At 36.7% G+C, this 27,889-nt stretch overlaps 1 protein-coding gene across 1 annotated transcript in view; it reads right to left on the bottom strand.

The window, feature by feature from the left end:
• IQGAP2 (IQ motif containing GTPase activating protein 2) overlaps nucleotides 1-27,889 on the bottom strand; it is a 285,989-nt gene that overhangs the window by 49,429 nt on the left and 208,671 nt on the right. The window contains exons 14-21 of the mRNA XM_081284983.1: nucleotides 24,508-24,598; nucleotides 19,039-19,206; nucleotides 17,497-17,639; nucleotides 13,419-13,586; nucleotides 4,741-4,824; nucleotides 3,441-3,512; nucleotides 2,732-2,801; nucleotides 1,061-1,269 (exon numbers count right to left, since the gene is read on the bottom strand). Coding sequence (XP_081141109.1) covers nucleotides 1,061-1,269; nucleotides 2,732-2,801; nucleotides 3,441-3,512; nucleotides 4,741-4,824; nucleotides 13,419-13,586; nucleotides 17,497-17,639; nucleotides 19,039-19,206; nucleotides 24,508-24,598 — 1,005 coding nt within the window. The remainder of the gene's footprint in view (nucleotides 1-1,060; nucleotides 1,270-2,731; nucleotides 2,802-3,440; nucleotides 3,513-4,740; nucleotides 4,825-13,418; nucleotides 13,587-17,496; nucleotides 17,640-19,038; nucleotides 19,207-24,507; nucleotides 24,599-27,889) is intronic.

Raw genomic sequence — 27,889 nt, 5'->3', positions numbered from 1 at the left:
TTTATGCTGTTTAGAGAGTAGGCTTCAACAGATACAAAGCCCACAACGTTATTTATTTAGAAGTTATTAAGAGGTGTGGTTTCACTTAATAGGGGACATTTTGGAAATTTGTAGGGTGTTTTTGGATGTCTGAATCAGAAGGCACTTGTGGTTTCTGTGGGATGCTAGAGATAACAGATGATATATTGTTCAGCAATTTGTGGGGTGGTTCTGTTTAAATAATCACCCCACACCCATTTTTTATGGCAGAACTTATATATGCACAATGGATTTTCTCTACACAGATTATTATTTTTTTTTTTTGGTACCAGGGATTGAACTCAGGGGCACTCAATCACTGAGCCACATCCCCAGCCCTATTTTGTATTTTATTTAGAGACAGGATCTCACTGAGTTGCCTAGCACCTTGCCATTGCTGAGGCTGACTTTGAACTTGTGATCCTTCTGTCTCAGGTTTCTGAGCCACTGGGATTATAGGTGTGCACTACCATGCCCAACTCTACACAAGAAATTTTAATATACATTAGATTTTCTATGACTGCAACTGCTATGTATAGTGGGGGCAGACCATATTTATTTTGAGGTTTCTAAGGTGTTGTTCTCCATTTTGGAAAATTAGGTGTCATGTGTTCTGTGATACTTTCTCCTCTGTGATACTCTCAATCTTTGATCTTTGGTGATTCTGGGAAGAGGCCAAAGCCCCTAAAAACTTTATGATATCTTGTAATGTCATCAGGCTTGTGTATTTTCACATTTAGATATGGGCTTTTCAATACGAATCATTTTATTTTTATTTATTTCATATTTATATAAAGGCTTTAGTTTTTTATGAAAGTACATAAGAAACTACAGTTTATTGTATGTAAATTTCATTTCAAAATGGTAAAATAATCTTGGAAAATATGTCATAAACAGGAGACATAGGATTTTGTAGTCCTGTGACCCACTAACTTATAATAATAAAAATGACCAGTGAACTTGGTTGGACCAAAGTGCCATGAGCATAAACATATTCATCTTCTTCCTCCTAAGAGCCAACAGTCTTTCGAGCCCCACTGACCTCTAGTGTGATCCTGTTCTTCACCAGGAGTCCAATCTTGATGTCCATCAAGTTCAGGTCTTTCTCCAGCTGTTGATTGGCCCTGATCTTGGTCACTACTTCTTCCCTTAATCGTGCTACCTCCAGCTCCTCCTGGAAATCCAAGTCACTTTGGTCCAATAGGTGCACAAATTTGCGGATCACTGTTAATGGTGGGTTTTCAGAACCAACTGCAGGGAGAAGAACAGAATACTTTAATTAGGAAAGCTTGGAATTATTATCAACAGGAAAGAAAGTAGGCCTATAAATAAAGGATTACCAGAAACATGAATCAATAAAAGTACTTGTGGAGTAAAACATTTTGTATCATGTAAAATTTGGACAAGGAAACTAATCCTATAAACAAATATACAAAATGGATACTGTCTGGCCCAGTATTTTCTAGTTATCTAATACTCATTTGTCAGCTGTCTGTCACACTGTTCCCAGAACTCAACACATTGAGAGGACAGTACTATCTGCATCTTATCGATGAAGAACCTGGGAAACTTGAGGCAAGTGACCTCAGCTCTGAGGCCTTATGGCTGAGCCAGATAAGAAATTTATGTTCTTGCTGCAGGAAGCAGAAAGTGGTTAACTCAGCTTAAAAGATCTTTGGGAAGGAGCCAAAGCTGGGTGAAAGCTGAATTAGAAAGGAAGTGAAGGAAGACTGTTGAGGCCAAACAGGAATCAATGTGATGATAAGAGGAATGAGTGTTCTACTTGACAAAAGTAAAGATTTTAGAAATTGAAAGTTGGTCTTGGTCTTTCTAGTACAGACCAAGGGAGGCTATGCTCAGAACCTAGGGGTTCAGCCTCGGTAACTAGGAGAGAGGTTTCTCATATAAATTCTAAGAGGGTTTCCCTTAGTAACTTTAACTTGAGGCTTTAATTGCCCGGAACGCTGACTCTTAAAAAATATCTTTTTAAATATGCTTTAGTGAGAGCAATTCTGGGTTAATTATAAGAATAAACTGACTCGGACGAAAGACACAGAAGTACAAAGATGACTTGAACAGCCCCTAAGGCCCTCGCAGGTGGTCCTTGGTCTTTGGGCTTGATTCTGTAGTGTTTTTGACACTTAGGGAATAAGAAGAGTTAAACCAATAACATAATTTACAGCATGAACCCAGCAAGAATAACCAAATATAGAGTCACCTAAGTTTCTCGATGGGACAAAGATGTTTGTGATTATCACCTTGGGGTAGATGAGGTTTTCTTTTCTTGTTCTTTTTAATTCTCATGAATTTCTTATGTGAATATGTTTTATCCTTAAGGTAAGGTATGTGTATGTGGAGGGGGTTGATAAGCCAGCTACTTAACAGTTTAAATGTAGGCTTATCTTGTGATTAATTCTTTTGCTTTAGATGCTTGATCTAGTTCATTTAATATAAAAATAAAATTTAATATAAAATAGCATTTATGCCAACTCCATTCTTTTTGAGGAAGAAATCACACCCACTCTGCTTATCTCTTCCACTTACAATAGGAAGGCCCATTCTTGTCACAGAGCCTGAGATGATCACAATCTACAGGACACAATGGCATCATCCTCTGTTCTTGGAGTGGCCTCTGAAGCCACTAAAGCTGGAAAACACTTGTTTTCACTGTTTAATAAGGAATCCAGGCTCTGTTTCTGAATGTTTTACTTACCCAGTGTTTTGTAGTCATCTCTAGCTTTGCTTGCTCTCAACAAGGACTGTATTTTCACAATTTCATTTTTCTGAAAAATATTGAGACAAGTCATGATCCCAGAGTCCCATCTGCCCCACGACTTCAGAACTTAGAACTTTAAGAACAAATAGTTCATCACAATTGATGCTGTTTAGAACTGATGATCCTTAGACACAGTGTGTTTAACATTTATGTTTCCTTCTTTTTTGAAGAGGGGTCACAGAGGTTAGCTTCCAGAATAAACAAGACTATAAGGGGACTGTTTAAAGAGATCAAAAAAGAGAAACAGACTTCAGCATAGAACTTTGATGATTCAATCTCTGCTCACACATCTATTTAAAGATTCTGAAAAAAATTTCTCCAATGGGTTTCAATTTAAACAGTGAATAGTTAGAAAACTGTACATGCAGTGCTGGAAAATACTTCTCTAGAATCTTCTCTGATACACTATCCCACACTGTTTTCTTCTTACTCTCCACTCCTGACTGATGAAATCGTACTCTCAGTATAACTTCTCAATAAAAAATGTAAACTTCCAAATACTGACGTATTAGGCTCTACCACCTAATTTTTCCTAAGTGGTCATTAGCATCATTTAATAAAAATCATTCAGTGCTAACCAACATTCAATAAACATTCTTTTAGTTCATTTTCAATCCAGTTAAAAACCCGCATGCACTTCTCTTACATGATCCACGAAATACTGTAGTCGTTTAACGTAGCTCTTTCTTGCTTTTGCCATTCGGAACCAGGACTGAATCTAAAATTAAGTAAAATGGAGGAATCAAAGTGATCACCAAACAATGCTTTAATATAATTTTACACAATCTTTCTAAAAATATTGATACCTCATCTCATAAAAAATGAACAGACTGCTAAGTAATACCTAAAGCCTGCCCTTCACTTCCCATTTCTTTACTACTTTTCTCAGGAGGTTCAAAACACCTTGCTACCTTTCATCCCACTTCCTTAATGGGAGGGAGGTTTTCTTTTAGTCTTAAATAAAAGCCAAGAGAGAAGGCATTTTGGTGAGAGTTGCAATGAGTCAGGGAATCAAATTAATCCAAGGATTTTCATCATCATCCCTTTAAATGCAAACAATACCCTTTAGATGTCTACAGGAAAATATCTCAAGAGGTCTCAGAGGAACCAATTGCTACCAACAGTTTTCTGAGGGAATGGGCATATTCACCCCAGTGAACACATAGCATTATTTGGTTCAGGAGGTAATATACAATGAATGTAGACCATGTTATTCTCTGACTTTACCATCTAAAATATTTAGTTAAATGAATCTCATCTGATTCCAGCTTCTATCCAGCTCTGCTGTTCTAATCTCATCTGGGACTTTCAAGTTATCTATAACCTCATTTTTCTACAGTCTTTTGGCTTTTAGCTCTCTGAGTGCAGTGACCACAGTGCCTTTGCTTGCTCTAGAGCTCAGAACTATCTGCCTGGGTAGAAAACTGGGTTATCCTGGTTCAACATTCAAATGCATATCTTAAATTAGCTCTAATTCCCTTTGTCATTGGTTTTGCATTTGCCTTATAATTAAGGTTTTCTTTCTACTGGTATGTTTGAGCATTCTAAATATTATTAGCAAATGTAAGAAGAGGCACATGAACTAAGGCTGGGTTTAAATAATCAATTTAAATAATCAATTTAGATTATTGAAGTTTAAATAATCAATTTAGATTACTGGAGTTTAAATAATCAATTTAGACTTTCTAGACAAATTGAGAACATTTACTGGTTATAGAATCACTTTCACATGATTCTCAAAACCACATAAATGAACTAATTGTAGTGGTTCCATTGAACTGACTGAAGCAGATCAGTCTAATGAGTAGCAGAGTTGGGATTTAAACCCAGGACTGACTTTGAGACTCACACTTACCCTTTCTGCAACTCTGTATAAATCAAAATCAAAACAAAGTGAGGGGAAAAGTTAAAGCCAAGCACTTGATATGGTAGGAAAGGATATTTACCTTCACAATAGAATTAACATTGTCAACGAACATTTTTCGCCTGGCTGTGTATGCCTTCTGTTGTTTATGTCCCTTCCAAAAAGCCTAAGGAAAAGAGTGAGTTATGAGTTATTGATGAGTGAGTTTCCCACAGTTGACTAAAATGTAAGCACAGACACATCTCAGGAAGCACTGAGTTGGGACACCACCAGGGTCTCTCCCTTCTAAATTTAACCAGGAGACCATCTCCAGGGGTGGACATTTAACTGGGGCAGAGAATACCAGCTCACGGCTGAGATTTGTCCCAAGATGGGAAAGGAATAATGGGGGTTGAAAGCTTTCCCTGCTTGAAAGCTTATTTTACCAAGGGTCTGGGGTGATGACTAATAAAGTAGAATTACCCCCAAACACACAGGTGCTAGTGTTATATTTGGTAACAACATAAAGTGCTTAAAAATAGTGACTAATAAGTATCTTTACTCCAGTGAATGGTTCACCATAGCCCAGATTGAAAAGAAAGACACGCCACTAACTTATGACCCTGACTCCCTGAAAACATAAGTGCTATTAATTTAGCCATTTATTATTTTATGTATTCCTACAGAAAAGTTAATGATGCTTCAATTAAAATATCTTTTTTATAAAATTGTAGATGGACACAATATCTTTATTTTATTTATTTTTAAGTGGTGCTGAGCATTGAACCCAATGCCTCACACATGTGAGGCAAGTGCTCTACCACTGAGCTACAACCTCAGCCCCAATTAAAATATCTTTACTTGGTTATTATAATAATGAGAATTTTTATAGGAAACATTTCTGAAAATTGGATATAAACTGTTATCATTAGAATAATTAAATGTATAATTGTCATTAGTTTCTTCCAATTCATCTTGAGGACTTTTTATTAAAGTACATTTGAAACTCACCCCAACTCTCTGATCTTGTCTTCAAATTAGAAATTAAATACAATAAAAGGTATAAAAACAATAGTCAAATTATTTTTGTCAATTTCTTTTCATATCTGCATATATCAATCTACCTTCCTCATTGTTTTAAAAAGTGTAGGTGGATGGAAATCAATAAATGTAATTCATCACCCAATAGACTCAAAGATAAAAATCATAAGATCATCTCAATAGATGCAGAGAAAGCATTTGGCAAAATACAGCATCCCTTCATGTTCAAAACGCTAGAAAATCTAGGGATATCGGGAACATACCTCAACATTGTAAAGGCTATCTAAGCTAAACCTCAGGCCAACATCATTCTAAATGGAGAAAAATTGAAAGTATTCCCTCTAAAAACGGAAAGAAGACAGGGATGCCCACTTTCACCATTTCTATTTAACATAGTTCTTGAAACTCTAACCCGAGCAATCAGACAGACAAAAGATTAAAGGAATATGCATAGGAAAAGAAGAACTTTAGCTCTATTTGCTGACAATATGATTCTATACCTAGAAGACCCAAAAAGTTCCAACAGAAATCTTCTAGAACTAGTAAATGGATTCAGCAAAATATCTGGATATAAAATCATCACCCATAAATCAAAGGTATTTCTTTATATCAGTGACAAATCCTCAGAAAAAGAAACTAGGAAAACCATCCCATTTACAATAGCTTAAAAAAAAATACTTGGGAATAAACTTAACGAAAGTGGTGAAAGACTGCTACAATGAAAACTACAGCACACTAAAGAAAGAAATTTAAGAAGACTTTAGAAGATGGAAAGATCTACATAGCTCTTGGATAAGCAGAATTAATATTGTCAAAATGACCATACTACCAAAAGCACTATACAGATTTAATGCAATCCCAATCAAAATCCCAATGACATTCCTCATAGAAATAGAAAAAGCAATCATGAAATTTATCTGGAAAAATAAGAGACCCAGAATAGCCAAAGCAATCCTTAGCAAGAAGAGTGAAGCAGGTGACATCACTATTCCAGACCTTAAACTATACTACAGAGCAATAGTAACAAAAACAGCATGGTATTGGCACCAAAATAGACCTGTAGACCATGGTACAGAATAGAGGACAAAGAGACCAACCCACATGATTACAGTTATCTTATGTTAGACAAAGGTGCCAAAAATGTACACTGGAGAAAAGACAGCCTCTGCAATAAATGGTGCTGGGAAAACTGGAAATCCATACGCAACCAAATGAAATTTAACCCCTATCTCTCACCATGCACAAAACTTAACTCAAAGTGGATCAAGGACCTAGGAATTAAACCAGAGACCTTGTGCCTAATAGAAGAAAAAGTAGGCCCTAATCTCCATCATGTGGGATTAGGCTCAAACTTCCTTAATAAGACTCATATAGTATAAGAATTAAAACCAAGAATCAATAAATGGGATGGATTCAAACTAAAAAGCTTCTTCTCAGCAAAAGAAATAATCAATGAGGTGAATAGAGAGCCTACAGAATGGGAACAAATCTTTACCACAAGCACATCAGAGCACTAATCTCTAGGATATATAAAGCACTAAAAATCTTTAACTTAAAAAAAAAAAACAACCCCACAAAAAACAAAAAACAAAATAACCCAATCAATAAATGGGCCAAGGAACTGAACAGAAGATGATATACTACCAATCAACAGATATATGAAAAAAATGTGCAACATCTCTAGCAATTAGAGAAATGCAAATCAAAACTACTCAAGATTTCATCTCACTCCAGAAAGAATGGCAGCTATCAAGAATGTGAACAATAATAAATGTTGGCGAGGAGGTGGGGGAAATGGCACACTCATACATTGTTAGTGGGACTCCAAATTGGTGCAGCCAATCTGGAAAGCAGTATGGAGATTCCTTGAAAAACTGGAAATGTAACCACCATTTGACCCAGCTATCCCACTCTTCGTTTTATACCCAAAGGGCTTAAAAACAGCACAATACAAGGACATAGCCACATCAATATTTATAGCAGCACAATTCACAATAGCTAAACTGTGGAGCCAACCTAGATGCCCTTCAGTAGATGAGTAGATAGGGAAACTTTGGTATATATACACAATAGAACATTACTCAGAGAGAATAAAATCATGGCATTTGCAAGTAAATGGATGGAGTTGGAGAAGAATATAATGCTATGTGAAGTAAGCCAATCCCAAAAAACCAAAGGCCAGATGTTTTCTTTGATATGAGAATGCTGACTCATAATGGTGATGAGGAGGGGGATGGGAGGAGTGTAGGAACTTTAGATAGGGAAAAGGGGAGGGAGGGGAAGGGAGGGGGCAAGGGGGCAGGAATGACTGTGGAATGAGTTAGACATCATTATCCTAAGTTCATGTATGAAAATACGAATGGTGTGAAAATACTTTGTGTACAACCAATGACTTGAAAAATTGTGCCTTATATGTGTAATATGAAATGAATTGCATTCTGCCACCATGTATAATAAATTATAATAAATAAATAATTTAAAAAGTGTATGTGGAATTTTATTATTTCAAAAATAATATAGTCTTTGTAAAGACTCAAAATTAAAAAGTCAGAATTGAATCAAAATGATTAACAGAGCACTTATTCCGGACTTTCCCTCATGATTTGCATCCCTAGAAATGACAATTATGCTTTAAAAAATTAATTAAAAATTGATTCACATAAAGCTGCAAAAAATAATATATTGAGTTCCATATATCCTTCACCCAACTTACCCAATGGTAACATCTTACAAATATTCTTTGTGTGTGTGTTTGTGGTGCTGCGAATTGAACCCAGGGCCTTGTGCATATGAGGCAAGCACTATCAACTGAGCTATGTCCCCAGCCCACAAATATACTTTTTTTGGGGGGGGGCGGTTGAAAACATTTTTATGATTATTTGATATGTAGCTATACAGTATTTCCCCTCTTATTTACATAGATTGTTTCTCATTTTTAAAATTAAATTATTTATTTATTCTAATTTGTTATACATGATGGCAGAATACAATTCATTTCATATTACACAGATAGAGCACAACTTTTCAAGTCACTGATCGTACAGAAAGTATTTTCACACCATTTATATCTTCCACAAATATACTTTTAAAGTAATCCAAAATAGGGCTAGAAAACAAGAAGGCATATAAATTACAAGTTATGAGCATTCTTGGAAGACAGAAAGCAACTGAAATTGATCTGCAAGAAGGGATCATGGAAAAAACTTTAACAAAAAACAGGGAAAGATCTTTGGGATGGCTCTGAACTTGAGGGAGTCTTGAGTAGCCATCAGAATCATTTTGGGGAACTTATCACTTTATCCATCTGTGAAACAGGGACAAAAAAGCATGGAGGGTGGGGCTTGAGAAAACAACAAAAGGATACAGACTTTGGGAGGGAATTTAGTGATATCCAATTTAAAAGTTACGAAAGGCTATTCTGTTTTCCAATATATCCAGCCTAGGGAAATACAAGCAACTGGGGAGAGAAACCATATATAAGGATTTTTGTTGCTGCATTGCAAAACCAAAAATGTGCATAGAGCAGGATGAACGCTCCCCCAAGAAGGCAACAGCTACATACAGAACTGTATTGCACTCAAACCAAGGGATGAACCCAACAGGTGAGAGGGAGGCGGGCACATTACTAACCAGGAAAGTGTTTTGCATCTAGAGGGAATAGGAAGCTTTCCAGGATATATCGTCCCTCATATTATGATACCACACATCAGCAACAAATAAAAACCTAAAATAATTCATATTCCCCATTTCACCTATCTTTTACTCCCCTCCACTTAATACTTGTTTTAGGTAATTCTACATATATTTAGAACCACATGAAACAGAGTTAGAATTTTTGCTTACATGGGCAAACAAGGAGAATGTTAAAGAGGAGAAGAAAAATGCAAAAAGTGTATTGTGTTTATTTTTCTCATTCCCCCCGCCCCCACCCGCCTCCATGTTCCAGAATTCCTTTAGGGCAGGTTTTCTGGAGACAAACTCTCTAGTTTCCTCTTCATTCCTAAGTGATATTTTTCTGGATATAGAATTCTTTGTTGATAGTTCTTCTCTTTCAGCACTTGAAAACTGTGATACCACTCACTTCCTTCTGGATGTCTGAAGTTCTTATGAAAAATCCTGTCACAGAGTTGTATTCCTCCTAGGTAAGCTGTCCTTTCTGTCTCCCGATTTCAAGATTTTATTTTGTTTTGTTTTGGTAATGGGGATTGAACCGCTGAACTACACCACCAGCCCTTTTCATTTTATTTTGAGACCAGGACTTGCTAAGTTGTCCAGACTGGCCTCAAACTTGTGATACTCCTGCCTCAGACTCTCCAGTCACTGGGAATTTTTATCTTTTGATTTTTGGAGTTTGATTATGGTCTGTCTTGACGTAATTTTCTTTGGGTTCATCCTGTTTAGAATTCGCTCAGAGTCAGGTGTATTAGTGCATGCCTATAATCCCAGAATCTTGGGGGGTTGAGGCAGGAGGATCTCAAATTCAGTCAGTCTCAGTAACTTACTGAGGCCCTAAGCAACTTGGTGTGAGACCCTGTCTCAAAATAAAAAAATCAAAAGGACTGGGGATGCACTTAACTCAGGATTAAGTGTACCTAGGTTCAATCCCTGGTACCAAAAAAGAAAAAAAAATTTTTCTATCTATCTATCTCTATCCTATTCTGAGCACTTGTGGGAAATGTTATATTGGCCATTTTATTTGTTCTGTTTTCTGGTACTGTAAATATATTTTCTGTGTAGTGCATATGTAATAATGAAGTCTTTCAAACTACCTAGACCTCAGAGGTTATTACTAAGTTTTATAGATTTTCACTGTTAATCTGGAAAATCTGGTTTGCTGAATTGGTTGCCTTACCTGATAACTGGTCACCCAGTACAGTAATATTTCAAATTACCAAAATCAAATCCTAAAGCACAAATTCTCACCCAATGTTGGTCAGCCAAAGGAGTCCTAAACATTTTCCTCTTCTCCCTTTCTCCTCAACAGTAAAATTCATCAGTTTACAGGGAGAGATTCTCTGAAAATAATGTGATGATCAATTCCCCAGTGAGGTCCTCCCCAACTTCCTTCCAGCCCTCAGACTCTGCTACTTCTGGCAATCTGGAGTTGATTCACATAAGCCATTTCTTTTTCTCTGCATGGATGCTTGCAGTACTCCTTGACCTTTAGTTCAATAATCCAGTAACTCCTAGGTCCAAGTTTTGGAGTCTATCACTATTACATCCTTACCAGAAGTGGTATTCCAGCTCTCTTCATTTCAAAGGGAGTGGGGAACTTTCTTCCTGTAGTTACATATTTTTTTCTCATTTCCTCCTATGCCACACCAATGATCTCAGTATTGGATCCCCACTCTCTGTCATCCAAGGTCATTATCTCTATCACCTAACCATATTGAGCATTAAAGAACAACATGCTGGCGAGTGTCTGCTATGTGAATTATTCCATCCAATCCTCACAATCCCACAATACAATGGGCATTATAACATCTGTATGAGAAAATGCATTTAAAATCATTCATTCTTTTGGCCAGCTTTTGGTACATATTTTCCAGCTCTACAGGTCTGTTTCAAGTATTTCAGTGTCCATTTTGTATTCTGCAGTTTTAGATTCATTTATATCCTATGATGTCATTATTTCTGAATTTCCATGGTTGTCGCTTGTCTTTTCACTTTATTCTGTGGTCTTATCTTGTTTCATTAACTCCATGTCTTATTAACTTCCTCAAGCAGGAATTTATAAGCAGGTTCAGTGTACAATTTTCTTCTGGCTTCTGGAAGAACAACCTTAGATATATACTTCATTTATATTTTTACAGGTCATACTCTTTTGTCTGTTTTTGATATAAAGTTTTGTTCTTATTTATAAGATATTTTTCTCACTTATTTCCAAACTTACAGAATTTTATCAAGGCCTTCTATCTCCTCAAAGATAATATGGCTATTTAGAGTCTCCTTTCTTGACTTTCTTCTGTGTTGACCTGGGCACCTTTGGATTCATTTCATAAGCATTTGAGACACAGCACTGGATGGGGATTATACACATTCTCTGTACCACTCTTCAGTTCTTTTGTAGAAAACTGAGGATGACACAGGTTAATGGAGGGTATGGCTGGTCTGTGCTATAAACTTTCTTTCCAAATTTGTGGAGACTATTTGGGGCCAATTCAGCAAGCTAGAAAGATTGAGCTGTTTTATGCAAAGGAAGACCTCAGATATTAGAACATTTCTCTAGTTCAGGATGAAAAGCCACTTTGGTGAGAAATGAGATGAGCAAGAAACCCTTTGGTTTTGTGGATTGGGTTACACGAAAGCACGTTTACTTCTGGTTCTCATCTGTGAAGCTAACTTACCTTTGAACCTTGTTAAGAAACTGCCAGAAGAATGTAAAGAAGGCATGGTGGGGTGAATTCAGAGTTAGATGCCTTCTTCTTCAATCCTGCTCCTCTGCTGAGGTGGAGGAAGATGACTCCAAATGACTGTTTCTTTCCTTCCCCAGCCTGCTTATGACTTCAGCCCTGGGTTTGAATACCAGGAGATTCTATTCTGATGGGCTTTTCAATATGTCTCCCAACTGTGACACTGGTCCACATCTCAACATTGGAGAGCATGGGTTGGTCCAAATTGTATCATATCAGCTCACACTTTGAATTTTGTAGAAAGCATCAATGTAGCATCATTGCAGATTCTATTTTTTAGACTTATGTTCACATCCTGTGTGTTTTGCCTAACCGTTTATGTAAATAAGGAATAACTAGAAAACTCATTGGCTCACCTAGAAAAATCCCTTGAATGTCAGGTTTTAGCAGAAATTTCTTTGAAAAATTCATTTCTGCCTTGATAACATCTTGGGCAAATTCAAACACTTGAGTATCTATCATATGCAAGACACAAAAAGACAAATATTCTTAAAACTTTTTTTCTTCCCGGAATGACATTACACTTAAGCGGGGAAAGTATATGAGCTCAATGATAAGCCACAAAAGAGAAGCTCTACAATGGAAATTTAGGGAATTTAATAGTTAATTAGCCAAAGCAAAAACCCGTCAAACTCAGTCAATAACAGTATCACACTAGACTAATGAAAAAAGGACAAACACACAATCTTTTGGAAGGCATTGTGATGGTTGGTAGAGGGCACCAGGGAAACACAGTCTGGCAAATTTCTCTCTTCCAAACCAGAAAGTTGGACAAGTCATGCAGGCATTTGTGTATCACTTACAACAACATCAACAACAATGAACTGGGGAATGAGGATTTGTCCTGCAAGCCTAAGTGAAGAGTGACAGATTACACAAGGGAGAAGAGATTCTCTCGGAGATGGTAACTCAGTTCTTCTGTTTTTTTCAGGCTAGAAGAAGCTTGTGCCATTCAATATCCATCTACCACAAAAACCCAAAGTCGGGTAAAAGGTGGCATATACAAAGCCAGCATTTTAGAAAAGTGTGTTTTCAACTTTGATCTGAGGTGTCCCTTTGGCTCCAAACTGGTTGGTGGGCAGGTGGATCTGGGCAAGTCTACAGTGCCCCAAAATACTCTCCATAAAGCCACAAGTGAAAAGTCAATCATCAAAATATTTCCCCTTTGAAAGTCTAACTAAAGTAGATGAGGGGTCACTGATTAGCTAAAGATCTGCAGTCCGAATTGTTTACTAGAAGGCTCATAGTAGACTGTCCTGTTTTCAAAGAAATCATTTTCAGGGGAAAGGACAGTTTGCTGTTAACCAGTGGTAGGTGAGTCACATACCTGTATTTTGATCACATTTGCTTCTTGTTCATACAAAAATGATTTCCTAGCTTCAAATTCTTCCCTAAGGAGGGATCCTGAACTTCCTTTAAGGTGAAGAAACAAATCTTCTGAAGTAGACCACATCTTCTCACGGATGTAATTTACAGTGATTTCCTCAATGATGTCCTGGCAAGAGATATTTCTTATGGTTACACTTCACACATCAGGTGAAAGGACATACAGAATAGCCTGTGGAAATGGTGTCTTTTAGAAAATGATCTAGATTGTTCTTTTTGGCTTGGTTTAAAAACAGATTTAACCAGAGTCAAGGGATGAAGGGGCTTAGCTTCTTTCTAGAGTCATAATTTTGGAATCCTCTGAGATTGGTGCTGAGGTAGCATGAGATGGTGGTTGAATGACCTCGGGGCTTTGGAGACAGAGATGTACAGATGATGCTAACAAGAACCACGTGTGAAGCACAAGCTCCACAGAACATAAAAGGGACAAGGATGACGACCATAAGAACATGCATCGCCTCATCTCTTCCTCTGGCTACTGAGGAAAAGACCTCCATGCCCACAAAGTCCTTAGCTTCCCTTTCTCCTTTCTTGCCAGGATAGAGTAGGGAAAGCCCTGCAGTGAGTTGGGGAAACTCAAAGTGATGCTCAGGGACAAATAAAATACTTGGGGAAGAAAGAAAAGGGGTGGAAGAGGAAAGATAAGCACTTGTAAGAAGGCCAAACAGAGGAAATCTAAAGGAATGAGAAAAAAGGAAGAAGGGGGATTATGACAAGTTTATATTGTCTATGAATTGGGTTTACTTTTTTGTTCATTGTGAAATTCAAGCCAAGACTGGATTCACTTCTACAACTGAAGACTTATCCAGTGCATTTGGAACCAATAGTTGGTTAATTTAAATAGCTAAAAGTGAAATCATTCAAAAACATGTATACACACACAACAACAATCCCATAGAGTGAGCCCCTCCACCTAACAGACTGATGATGCACAAGTAACAAAAAGTTATACCGGAAGCATCTTTGGATGCCACATGTGCAATTTTTTTTTTTTTTTTTGTACTGGGGATTGAACTCAGGGACACTCAACCACTGAGCCACATCCCCAGCCCTATTTTATATTTTTATTAGAGACAGGGTCTGAGTTGCTTAGCACCTCACTGTTGCTGAGGCTGGTTTTGAATTTGAGATCCTCCTGTCTTAGCCTCCTGAGCCACTGGGATTATAGGCATGTGCCACCATGTTCGGCCTCACATGAGCAATTTTTTATTCTGAATTTTAACTCTTCAATGCTGCTTTCTTCACAGTCTGGTACATCTTTTCAATCATGGCATAAATATTTTTAGTATTTTCCATAATCTGATCTTTTTTTTCAAAAAATTAGCACTAACAATCCATTGCTTCAATAAAAACTTAAGAACTTTGAAAATTTGGTATTAGCTTAAAAACTATGTTCTTCAGTCTCTTCTTATCATTTAAAATTTTTGTCATTTATTGTTGTTAGACAAAGGCCACAGTTTTCCTTTTTTTTTTTTTTTTAGCACATATGGCTACATTGTGGTATCTGATGTTATTGACTTCTAATGATTCAATGAGATCTATATTTGTGTATTCTATTTTTTTTCTTCTTGAAGATTGAACATGATTAGTATCAGTATTTTCTCTTTAAACATATTACAATGCCTGGATCCATCAGCAATTTCCATACTTTTGGGGTCCAACTTTAGGTCTTAAGTTCAAAGCAATCTTGGTGAACATTCCTTCAAGAGAATTTCCCCAGGGAACCATTACTCACTTTATATAGGACCTATGTTTCTATGTTAGAAAAACATCTACTTCTTGATTTGCATCTTGTGTTATTAATTCCACAGGAATGGATACATATGACCCTCAGAGATGCTGATGGTTGTGTCAAAAAACACCAACAGTGGAACAATGAAAAAGACTGTATATTAGAAATTAGGAGCATAGGGCATAAACAGTTTATTGATGGATTCTGTGTAAAGTGCACAACTGGTAGATGTTGCTTTATCCACTCTGCACCTCCATTTCCTCACTCAGAGAAATGGAAGATGATATTTATTCTGTCTCCTCTTGGAGAATGATTTGGGGATCAAACTGATGTGAACATGTGCTGGAAAGTGAAACTCCATGTTAACCAAGGGCATTGGGCTATGTTTGTGGTTTCAGAGATCTTATTTGTAGAGCTACATATCTTGGGGGTATTTGTAGGCACACCAGTTAAGATTACTTTTGGCCAAAACTTATTACACAAATTTTTTTTATAAGTATTGAGTCCAAATTCACAGCCCTCCAATTTAATGCCTCTGGTTTCTTCATGGTCTCCCACCACCAACCTCCCTCAAAACAAAGGGCTTCCCAAAGGTGGCTTTTCTGGTATGATCCACCTTATAATCTGCTTTCAGATTAAGTTCCTTTTCATTTTAGGAAACTTTTATGAGGCATCTAGTGTTATTTCTGTTATAAAAAATATTCAGATCTAATAAAGCTATGGTCACAAAGAAATAAATCTGTTGCTAAGCTGCTCCTTTCATTCCTTTACAAAGAAGAAAGAACTAAAAAAAAAAAAAAAAAAAAAAGAATGAAATTACATGACCTAGAACTGAGACCAGAAAGAGCTCATTTGCCCTACTTTTTGTTACAGTTTTGCTCATAAGTTGTTTATCATCTTTCTTTGTAAATACTCAGCCCTGAGTTCTTGCACTAAAAACTGCTGCATCATGTGGAATACAGTGTATAAGTCAGATGGAGAGAAATTCACAGGTCCCCTAAGACTTAGGCCAGTATTGTATATAATGAGAAATGGCCTTTGACCAAGTGATCCTAACAGACTCTTCTAAGTGGGTTTCTTTTTTCTGTATTTTAACACACCACAGGTCCTAATAGTCAATAAAGATATTGTATATATCAATTAATGCATTATTTCTTTGTTCCTAACAAGAAGCTAAGATAGGTACTATTTATATATGTCTTTGGTTAAAATGGGATGGGAAGGAATGGATAAATGCTTTTGGTAAGTAAAATCTGCAGATAAAAACTTTCAAATATGGGCCAATGAGTCATTAAAAGGGGGATTTAAAAATTATATTTTATTTATTTATTTTATTTTATTTAACTAGAGCTTTCTGATTATACATAGTAGTTGGGTTCATCCTGACAAACTCATACCTGCATGGAAATTGATTTCAGTCCATGATCCCCCTCTTTCCCTCCCACCCTCTCCCCATTCTTCTTCCTCTACTATACTAGACTTCCTTTTGCTCATCTATTAATTTGTATTTTGTTGGTTTTTTATGTAATATTATCCTCTGTCCCCCTAAAAGGGGATCTTCAGAGGTTAATTTAAATTCTGACTCATTGTGATATGTTTAACCTTTGGTTAGTATAACAAATGGGGAAATGGCTAATTTTTATCTCAGTTAATTAAATGTCGTGTATAAAATACACTTGGTTGGGTTATTTCCATTTACATTTGGGTATGAACACATCAAAAGCTTCAGAAATTACATTAAATATTGAAAATATATTAAAATAAGCAAACATTTAAAGTTTACTCATTCTGTCCTCTCCTAAAGCCAGCTTGGAGATGGCTGGGATCATCTGTGGCAAAGAAGCCTTCTCCAGCACTACGGAGAAAAAGTGACATTTTGGTGGGAAAGATATCATGTTATATTGTAGCCTATGGTGGTGGTGGTGGTTGGGTAGGGTGGGGTGTGGGAGGATAAGACATTTTGAATACTGACAAGCTAGAAATTATAACTAGTTGAACTATGTCAAGGAAGACTGATTTTTCTAGAATAATCTACCACACCAAATAAACTGCAAAAGCTTTCTTGCCCATTCTGTTTGGTTTTGTTAATGCCACTGAGGAATTAAAAAAAAAATTGCTAGAGTAACAAATGCAGCCACATTCAATGCATTACCTGAAGATTTTATTCCATGCCAAGCCTTCAAATAAACCAATTAGTTCCTTCCATCATTTTCACAAAACAAAAATAGGAAAACTATCACACTTATCTTTATACCAAATAGGTTGCCATCAAAAAGCAGTCTCCTACCTCAATTTCTTTTCCCATGATCCATGACTGTTTCAGCACATATGATTCAGGTGGTCCCCAAGAACTCTCCTGAGAATCAATGTTGTAATAGTAATCATATTTATCCTGCAGATTTAGTTTGAACCATGAGCCATCACTAGAAGCTAAGGAAAAAATGTTTGTTAAATTCTACAAAGGAACATTAGTGTATTTCATTACTATGTTAAACATGTAAACTACATGTTTACTACACCTTGAACATTAGTGTCGTTTCCTCAATATAAAATATTGTCAATGAGAAGGAAAAGAAAACAAAGAATCTGTGCCCCAGGTAGATGTGAACATTATTACAAGTAGACAGAGTAGATCAATGAGCAAGATCTTCTTAGCTCAGTCTTCCAACAATTTCTCCTAAAAGAAGGGACCCACGTTTGGGTTGGGGGACAGTGATCTGCATTGGACCCAAGCAGAAGTGAGCTATCTTTGGAGACAAATTTATCCAAAGTATGAAGGCAAATACACACCACAAAGCTCAACTAAAGTGAGGAAAAAGAAAGATCCTAATTCCTCTGAGTCATATTGCTCTACAAACACACAAAATGAGAAAAAAAAATGCCGAAAGCACTTAATTTGGGTTAGGGGCATACTAGAAAAATCTATGGTGGTCATGGCTTAAATTGGTCAAGAAGAATGCTTCCAAATTAATCTATGGGCTACACTTCATATTTAGAAATCTTTATTTTATACCAGAGAACTAAAAATAACAACAACAAAATCTTAAACATTCTTTGACTGAGCTTAGTCTAAGTCAACTGTTAACAAGTGAGCTTTAGACTATCTTTAAAAGTAAATCAAAGTCCAAGTGACTATTTCCATAAACTATTTAAATGCATTCAAATGACTAAAGGTAACTTTAAGTCATGTTAATATGTGCCTTTTGGGGGGGTTGTTGTTGTTGTTTTTAAAATGCCTTTGTCAGTGCCTAGGAAGAAAGATGTACCTCTTCAAGTGTGCAATCAGATAGCTGTTCAACTGTTGGTGGCCTTTTTTACCTGACCTTTTTTTTTTTTTTTTTAAACTAAGCATACTGTTTTCAAAGTTCATCCATGTTGTAGCAGGTATCGGTTCTTCAGTCCTTTTTTGGCTGATAATATTCTATTGTCTGGCTGTGTCTTATATTGTTTATCTATTACTACTTAATATCCTCCACTGAAATGTTGTGCAATTATGTACCATCTTTCTCACAAAGTTTTAAATGATAGAATTGATTAATAAAAATCTGAACAACAACCAGATATAAAATATAAGGCAAAAAAAAAAATCTGAAGTACTATATGTTCTCCATTCAAAAAAATAAATCTCAAATACGATGTTCTCAATTCTATGATGCCATCACCCATGTATTGCTAGACTTAATTATAGCTTCTCCCACAAAAAAAAAAAAAAATCTAAGAATGTTGATTTGAAAGCAATACTTGTCTTAAAATTAAGAAAATACAATACCACAGAAACTATAACATTTTAAATGACACTTAATTTGTGCTAAGTAATGAAAAAGCTTACCATATTCAGATTTGCTCTCTTTTGCTTTCATAAGGGCATCATAGTATCTGTCAGCACATTCGGGGATTATGTCGTGTGCGTTATAAGCAGAAGATTTCAATACAGACAAAATATCATTTGATTTTTCCCCCTCCAAACACTGATTGACATCAACGATCAGTGTCACCCCTGGGTAATGAAAATAAATGTTTCTGTTAATGGTTATCTTCTACTAACTCCAAAAGCACACAAATATATAACTGAATATTTTAGGAATGTGTTGGTATTTTTACTCTTTAAGAGGATATAGCATGCATGTTCCAGTCAGTGGGCCAAGTCACCTACCAGTTTAAGTTGTAAGAAAAACAAGATTCTTACAGGTATATTGTATATTAAATACCATGTTATTTCCTGGTTAGTCTGATGTGGTATCAAGATACTAGGTTTTGCTCACTGCAGTAAATGAAAAGCTGGGTAAAGCACACCAAAAATAGATATTGAGCCTTGATCTACGTCATTAATCAGGGTTTGAAAAACTAGCTTTATAAAGACATTTATTTTAGAATAAGCAAAAAGCAATTTAAGCTATAGAAATCCTATTATTCTCCTATATCTCGCTAATATATTTGGCAAGGTTGTTATAAGAAACTGAAACAAATGGTGTAGAGAGGCACAGTTAGTGACCATGTTCAATGGAGCCCAGAAATTTAATTCTAGAACAGATTTAGACCTAGCAAGCAGCGTTTTATCTCATTTTTATTTTCTGTCTCTCCCTATAAATAAAACCACATTAAACTCTTGGTTGCTTAAAGAAAGTTAATTTAATTAATTCTTTATTATCCACTTCGGTTCTAGGTAAGAATGTTCTGGTCCAACCCGTGGAACTACTCTTTTTCACAACCTGTAAATACATTCTGAGTTAGCAATGTAGAACAACCACAACAACAGAAAGGAAGAAACAGGTTAAAATTTCTTCCCAGATTAAAAAACAAAACAAAACAAAATATAACTTGATGAAAAAAAAGCTGAGAGATGGATATTTTTTCTTTTTCTTTTTTTACACACATGCCAAACATTGTCATCAAATTAGGTTCCCATATGTAGAGCACTATGAAGGTTGAAAGGGCAAGAAAAAGAGCCAACTTTTGACCATTAGGAGTCAAAGTGATGCATATCTGGAAAAGCTCACAAATACTTAAGGAGGGCTTCTCCACAGGCTGCTGAACAACACAAAGCACACAAAAGTGTGCTTTTGTGCTTATGGAGGTTGGCAGTGACTGAGTGAACCATCCCCCGTTCCTCACTTGCAGGAAAGCTTGGTAAGCAGGAGAAAAACTGACATGTAAGAAGTCTGTGATCAGAGAAAAGCAGAAGGAACAAGTAGTTGACAAAGAATTCTCATGTGAATTACACAAGATAGCTTCATCCAGCTAACCCAATAAGATGTAATGTTCCTTAAAAGACAATACTATGAAAGCACAAAGTTCCTGTATACAGTAATGTTCTTTATCATCAAATATTGATGTTCAAGGAACTAGTCCACAGGTCCACCTCCTGTACCAACTTCATCTTAATAGTATCGTTTCTCATGAAAATCTAAAACATGTCTTGGGAAAAAACACTAACAGAGCAGTTGCATCTTCTAATCATTGTATTCACAGTCTTTGTTACATGGTAGGTGTTTAATGTTTGCTGAGAGCTTCTAGAAGAGTGCTTTATGTCATTAAAAATTTTTCATGAAACAGTGAGCAATACTCTCAAGGATGTGCAGTTTGGGGGCCTATCTGCTTCTGCACTAAATGATCTCAAACTCATATGGTTCAGTTTTTCCCTCTTCCTTCATGGTTAGCTTTTGCTTCCTCCTGATACCTGCATGCCTGCCTATGGCAGCCCACAACTTTATCATCTTGTAATCTGTGGCTTTTGCTGTGCTCTGAGTCAGGAAGAGAGACAAACATCCATAAGAGCGTTATACCTATAAAAAGAATGAATGGGCCCAACATGACTGTCTAGGGTCCCCCATGAGGAAAGTAGAGCCAATGCACAGGCTGTGAAATGTCTATTTTGATGGCCTTTTTTTTTTTTTCTTATTCTGGGGGTTGTGGTTAAGTCCCAGACAGTTGAGGATGTTAGATAAATGACCTCCAGAAAATCAGATATGTTTCTTCTGGGGAATGAATTAAGAGACCTACTATAAATCTCCTAAGAGATCCGGACAGCATTTGCTTTATATCTTAAGACATATGCCAGCAGGCTGTCTTTGGAGTGCATTCCCAAAGAGGAGATATAACCTCCAATAGGGCATATACTTGTTTTGGGGAGAAGAGGTAGGGGAAAAAAATAACTTTTTATGTATAAAGCACAGATCCTATGTACAGTACATAATATATCTGTGGTACTAAAATTTCTTGATGAGAGATTATGGAAAAATATTTTAAAAGATTCCTTTGAGTACAAATATGAAAAAAAAAAGTTGAGAAACATTGCTCTAAGGAGTCGATGTTGAGGCAAATTTTAAACAAGCAAGAAACTGCAGTTTCTTGAAAATGAACATGGAGCCCAAATGAAGGAGACTTGAGTTACCTTGCCCTTTCAAATCTTGCCTGTGGAAATATATGGGCCAGCACATTTTCTTTTATCAAATTATCTGAGATGCTTACAACATGTGGCCAGAGTCTGTTTCAAGCCTTCATGGAAAGGATGAAGAACGCTTTTAAAAGTATGATTAAATTTCTGCTGAAAACCCCAAAAATTCTCATTTCAATGTCTGAATAAGATGGTTGACTTCAAAAAATATTTTTGTGTTGTTGTATAATGTAGGAGAGAGTGCAGCCACCCTTGCAAGGGACGGGGCAGAAGGATAAGATAGGCCCTTAGATGTGCAAGTAAGGAGTACAAAATCATAAATATTTAAGAAAACCTCTCATTGTTATTGCCTATAGGTCCATGAGTCTCAGTGTGAAAAAAGAACCAACATTTGCAGGCCAAACTAAGAACAATGAATAAAAGGAATACAATAACTTCTACCTTGATAGTGAAGAAAAAAGTCATAATCATTTTAGACTATTTGGGTGCCTGCATTATTCAGTCTATTATAAAAACTCAAGAAATTCTGATAAGTAACAACAACTATATATAAACCAGGCATGATGGCACAAGCGGGTAATGGCACAAGCCCAGTGACTCAAGAGACTGAGGCAAGAGGATCATAAGTTCAAAGCCAGCCTGGGCAACTTTGGGAGAACCTGTTTCAGGAAAAGAAAGAAAGGAAAAAAAAAAAAGAAAGACTGGGGATATATTTCAGTAGTAAAGCATCCCTGGGCTCAATCCTCAGTACCACCAAAAATGAAAAAGAAGTTTCTATATTACAATCTAGTAGCTATCTTCAAACTATGGCTGCCTTTGGTTTTATATGTAAATTTAAATATCCTATGTTCCCATCTGAACTGTAATCTTTTTGTATGTAAATTTAGATCTCTGATGTGAACATCTCAAATGTGTGTGTGTGTGTGTGTGTGTGTGTGTGTGTGTGTGTGTATTTTTTCCCTTGAGTAGTAGAGTACTGGAAAGTAATGACTTCAAAGTTTCTAAGTGTATAAAGTTCAGATTAGAGAAATACATGTATTTTTTTTCCAAGCTAAGGAAATAGAAACCAGATGTTCCTCACAGAAACTTCCAAAGTTTGAAAGTCCATCTGTGAAGTAACAGTAAGCAGTTTCAACAGCATGCTAACTTGCTACAATGGAATCTAAATATGCCAAGTATGGGCAGGTTAATGAAATATACTTTTAGGACTCGTTTTAATTTATGTAGAGATTTATATATGGAGATTGTTAGTAATATCAATTTAGAAGCTATTTCAAATTGTCAGGTGAATTTTCTTACTATTCCCCCATGAAAAATTGATGGGATTGAGGTTTGAAATAAAAATGATGGGACTGAGGTTTGAAATAAAATAAAGACTTTAATCATTAGAACAAATGCAGGGATTCTGCTAGTTGCTGAGTGTGTCCATCCCAATTAGGCACCTCAAAACTGAGGAAGTTCCACAGGATGGGTTTGGGGACCCATTGTGAGATAGGTGTGAACTAAATAAAACTCCAGTGATCACCTGACTTCCAAAAGCTCCTACTCTGAGTGGTAGACTAGAGTGACACTGTGGGTCTCCTGGAGTTAGTGTTGGTTCAGAGTCAGTATCTAATAGTCCTTGCAGAGTCTGATTATGCTCTTCCCCCTACTTCAGCTTGGTACAAACAAGACCTGTTTGGTGAAGGATGATAGAAAGATTAAAAGTATAATTTTGGGGCAGTGTAGTGTCATACTTCTTCAAGGGGACCTGGTCTCCTCCTTCATTCAAACGGTTTTGAGTTTGCGAACTAGCTCCAGTCTGGGAATTGAGAGGCTTTGACTCTCTTTATATTTCAAGTTAGACTTTTCTTCCCTGACTTAGAACTCTTCTATTTTGTCATGCTTTGGTTATAAGTTGTCCCCTAAAAGCTCCTGGGTTAATGCAGAAATGTTCAGAGGTGAAATGATGGGATTGTGAGAACTGTAACCTAATTAGTCTATTCTAGTTTGAATAGAATTACTGCAGGAGGTGAATCATGGGATTGTGCCTAGGAAGGGTTCATCTTCCCCGCAGCCCCTTTCCCTTGCTCTCTTTGCTTCCTGGACACCATAAATGGAGTAGAACTCTTCCACCATGTCCTCCTGCCATGATATTCTGCCTCACTTTGAGTCCAAAGCAACGGAGTCAGCTTACCATGGACTACCCTTATGACACTTGAGCCAAAATAAACTTTTCCTCCTCTCAGTTGTTTTTGTCAGATATTTTGGCCATAGCAACTAGAAGCTGACTAACACATACTTGTACAGACTACGAATTTAGTAAACTACCAGTCAATTTCTATTCTAGGAATACCATGATCAGTTGCACAACTCTATAGTTCTCCAAAACTATTCCAATTAACTGCTCTGACTCTGGGGTCATGACAGTAACCACACCCATTTATGTTTAGTGAATAAGGGCCTGGCTCCTGTCAGCCTGCCTTAAAAAGATATACCTGTACACCCTCTTACCTCAGTCCCTATTAGTCTGTTTCTCTGAAAAACCTAGCAGTGGAGGGCATGGAAGAGAATACTCATTTATGGAGCGGGTATGGGCTAGTTTTCTAGGGATTAAGAAAAAAAAGGATTTAATTCAGTTACAAAATTCAAGAACATACAAAGTATTTTTTTTAATTTCCTGGATTTTATTCAGCAACATCATCAAATTTTGATAACTGTTGAATGAGAATTCGTGGAAGTTATTAATAAGATGACTCTGAAAAGCAGTTACTCACTGAAAATATGCAATCAAAATCATATTTTTATATAAGTACACATCTAAGAACTGAAACTTGGTAAGAGAGCCCAAATTATCCCAGGAATGAAAAGCTATATGACTTCAGGCATAGCTCCCAAAACAAGCAAAAGACTGCAGGTGCTTACATTGCTTTGCTTTGTCCTCATCCACGTTGGCCTCGTCGATGGCTTGCTGTATCTCATCCAGCCAAAGAACTTTGGAAGCACTCTCAAGATCCTAGGAAAAGTATCAGAGGTGGTTATGGGATGGAATCAAGAACCGCTTTTCAGAGTCATCTTATAAATTATAACTTCCACGAATTCTCATTCAACACTTATCAAGTCCTGCCATATAAAGCACATGCTATTAATGAGCAGAGTCCAAATCTGACCACTTCTCCCCTTCTTGCTCCTTCCCTTGAGTCTGGCCTACCCTCGTCTCTCAAGTGGCCAGCCACACTGGTCCCTTTATTTGCTTTTGCTGCTTCCAAGTTTGCTCTGTCCCTTGGTGGTTCTCGACATAGAGCCACAGGATATCTTCAAAACAGATGTCTCATGATCCCACTCATCAGCTAACCTCTCCCAACCTTCCCCTGCAGTTGGAAGGAAACACAAAGCACAAAGTCTCTTCTCATGGGCTTTGGGGATCCAATGATCTGCCTACTCCTCTAGCTTCATCTCACACCCTTCTGCTTCCCTGTTCCAGAACTTCACACCAGCTTCCTTCAGACTACAGCACTCCACCCTTTCTGTGTGGCTGCTCTTTCCCCCTCATCATTCAGGCCTTAATTCAAATGCTTCCTTCTCCAGAAAGTCTTCTCTGGCTACTTAGTCAAATACTCTCTCCCCTAAGCATTCAAAAACCGTCAGTTCCAAACTATGTGCCAAGGGATATTTTAAATTTAAGGGAAACACAGTGATATTCAGCATTTATCAGAGAGAGAGAGAGAAAAATGTTCTCAAGGACCTGACAGTCTAGTGGAAGAGACAGATGTGTCAAGAAATAATTATAATACATATTTTAAAGTAATTATGATTGGGGCAATCTTAGCTGTAGACACATGATCAAGGAGGAGTTCAATAGTAGGGGTCTTAAGTTGCAACAGAAGAAAAACGTAGTTAAGGCTAGCATTTGAAAGCAAGTGATAGCAGCAATGAAAAAGTACTGAATGATTTTCACTATTTTCCTTTGGGTTGGTCCTGATGAGACTGCTACAAATGTGGTGCTGGGATCTATTAAATGGGATTCCTGGATAGATTTATAAAAACTTATCCAAGATGGCAAGAAATTTTTATCCAAGGAAATGAAATATTTTCAGGAAAGACATGATATTCCACTTAAAAAATGGGAACATTTAAATATGTGTAGGGATTAAGTGCTGTGTTCTAAATTCTGAATCAAGGCTATGACAAATGGAAACAAGTGACTTGGTATTGCAACCATACAGAACCAATTCCATCACTTAGGACTCAAGAAGGATGGGGAGGGTGAGGAAGAAGAAGTAACATTTACCAGCTTTTCTGGTAGGCTTCTAACTTGCATGTACCAAGGGCTCTGAAAATGAGATAAAATATGGGCCATTTCTTTTTGCATCATTGTTGTTAATAGAGTTCTGGGGAAGGCGTGGTATATATTCCTCAATCATCTCTAGTTATGGCTGTCACACGGGAGCCACCAGTTGTTAGTATTTTTCATCTCTTTCTAAATGAAACTTTGGATGGGTTATAGTCAATCAGGAAGCAAGGTAAGAAGAAGCCTGGAGGAGGAGGAGAAGGAGGAGGAAGAGACAACAGAAACTGGACTACCTGTTCTCTATTTCTAAGTCCAAAGAGACCCAACACTCCCCAGGAACAGCCTATAAACTGAGTTCCATACAAGTTCATTTATGTCCATCTCAGGGTTTTCTTGAAGGATATTATGTTCATTTATAACTGATTACTGCAGAAGATGCACCACTTCTGACTTCTGCCAGAAGAGAACATAGTCACAATCCTATAATCCTTCTTCAAAGATTAAAATATTATAAATTAATCTAAAGCAAGACTTTGCAAAGCCAAATCAAAATCAACAGTTTAAAGTGTGACGTGCTGAACTAAGTTAAACACAAATTCAAGGTAAAAGTGATATCCTAGGCTGGAGGTATAGCTCAGTGATAGAACACTTGTTTAGCATATGTGAGACTCTGGGTTCCATCCCCTAAACACTGCCCAAACCAACAACTACAACAATAAAATGTAGAGTCTCCTTTCAATTACTCACTAGAAGACTGAAAAGACTATGGAATGGCTAGGTCACCACCCTCAGCTAAACAGCCAGGTTCAACATGTGAGTTACAAATGAATTAAATGACCAGAAACCAGAGCATGTGCAAATCAAGCCATAAACTCCTGAATTTAGATGACTCTTAGAAACATTTTAAACAACAACAAAACTTCTTCATGTCTTAATGATTTTTAAAAATTATTTTTTGCCATATAATAGCTTCAATCTCGCTTTGTGTTATCATATATTATTTAGCTGAAGTATGAAACATCAACCTTTGTAAAAATCTTGATTTGATTAAACTTAATTAAGATGTCTATACACATTATCACTTCCTTCCAAGTTTATCTTACCTTTTAAGTCTCACAAAATTTCATTTTCTGGTTTTGCCATATTTTTATAGCCAATAGGCTGGCTGGCTTAGAGTTTAATCATTTTATTAATTATAGGCAAATTTATAGTGCAGCTTTTTCTTTCTTTCTTTTTATTGTACATTAAATTGTACTCTCCAGAAAATAACTACTCATGAAAGCTTAATATATGTTGTACAACAATGTGAATATACTTAACACATTGGAACTATGAACTTAAATGGTTAACGTGGAAAATTTTACTTATGTATATGTTATCACAATTTTAAAAATCTTATTGTATAACCAACACTTATGGAGACCTCTGCATTTCAATGTTGCATTATGATTTCAATTCAACCAAATAGTGTTGGTCGGGGATGGGTCTCTCTAGTTATGTGACCCTATAGAGTTACTAAATGGCTCAGAACACATGAACTATGGCAAACAAGTGACTCCTCTTTCTCCAAACAACAACAAATATAAAAGTAAGTTCTGGCCAGCCACTGGTGACAAGTTCAGACCAATATGACATTGGCAAAGAATTTTCTTCTTTTTTCTTTTTGGTACTGGGGATTGAACTGGGGCACTTAACTACTGAGCCACATTCCCAACCCTTTTTATATTTTAGAGACAGAGTCTTGCTAACTTGGTTAGAGCTTTTTAAGTTGCCAAGGCTGGCTTTGAACTCCCAATCCTTCTGTCTCAGCCTCCTGAGCCTCGGGGATTATAGGCTTGCACCCCTATGTCTGGCAACACAGAATTTTCAAAGAAATCAAGCACCTAAACAATTTTTATTTCTTAAAATTTGAAATAGCTGGCAGAATAAAGTTAAGGATAATTTCTGACTGTTCAACTACAAAGTAACTTTTAAAATGAGTAAAATGAGATATGGGACAGTTTCAAAACTAACTGC

Source organism: Spermophilus citellus (genome assembly GCF_964194105.1).
Source record: "Spermophilus citellus genome assembly, chromosome: 1".
Taxonomy (NCBI): domain Eukaryota; kingdom Metazoa; phylum Chordata; class Mammalia; order Rodentia; family Sciuridae; genus Spermophilus; species Spermophilus citellus.
This window is presented reverse-complemented; position numbering and strand designations above follow the sequence as displayed.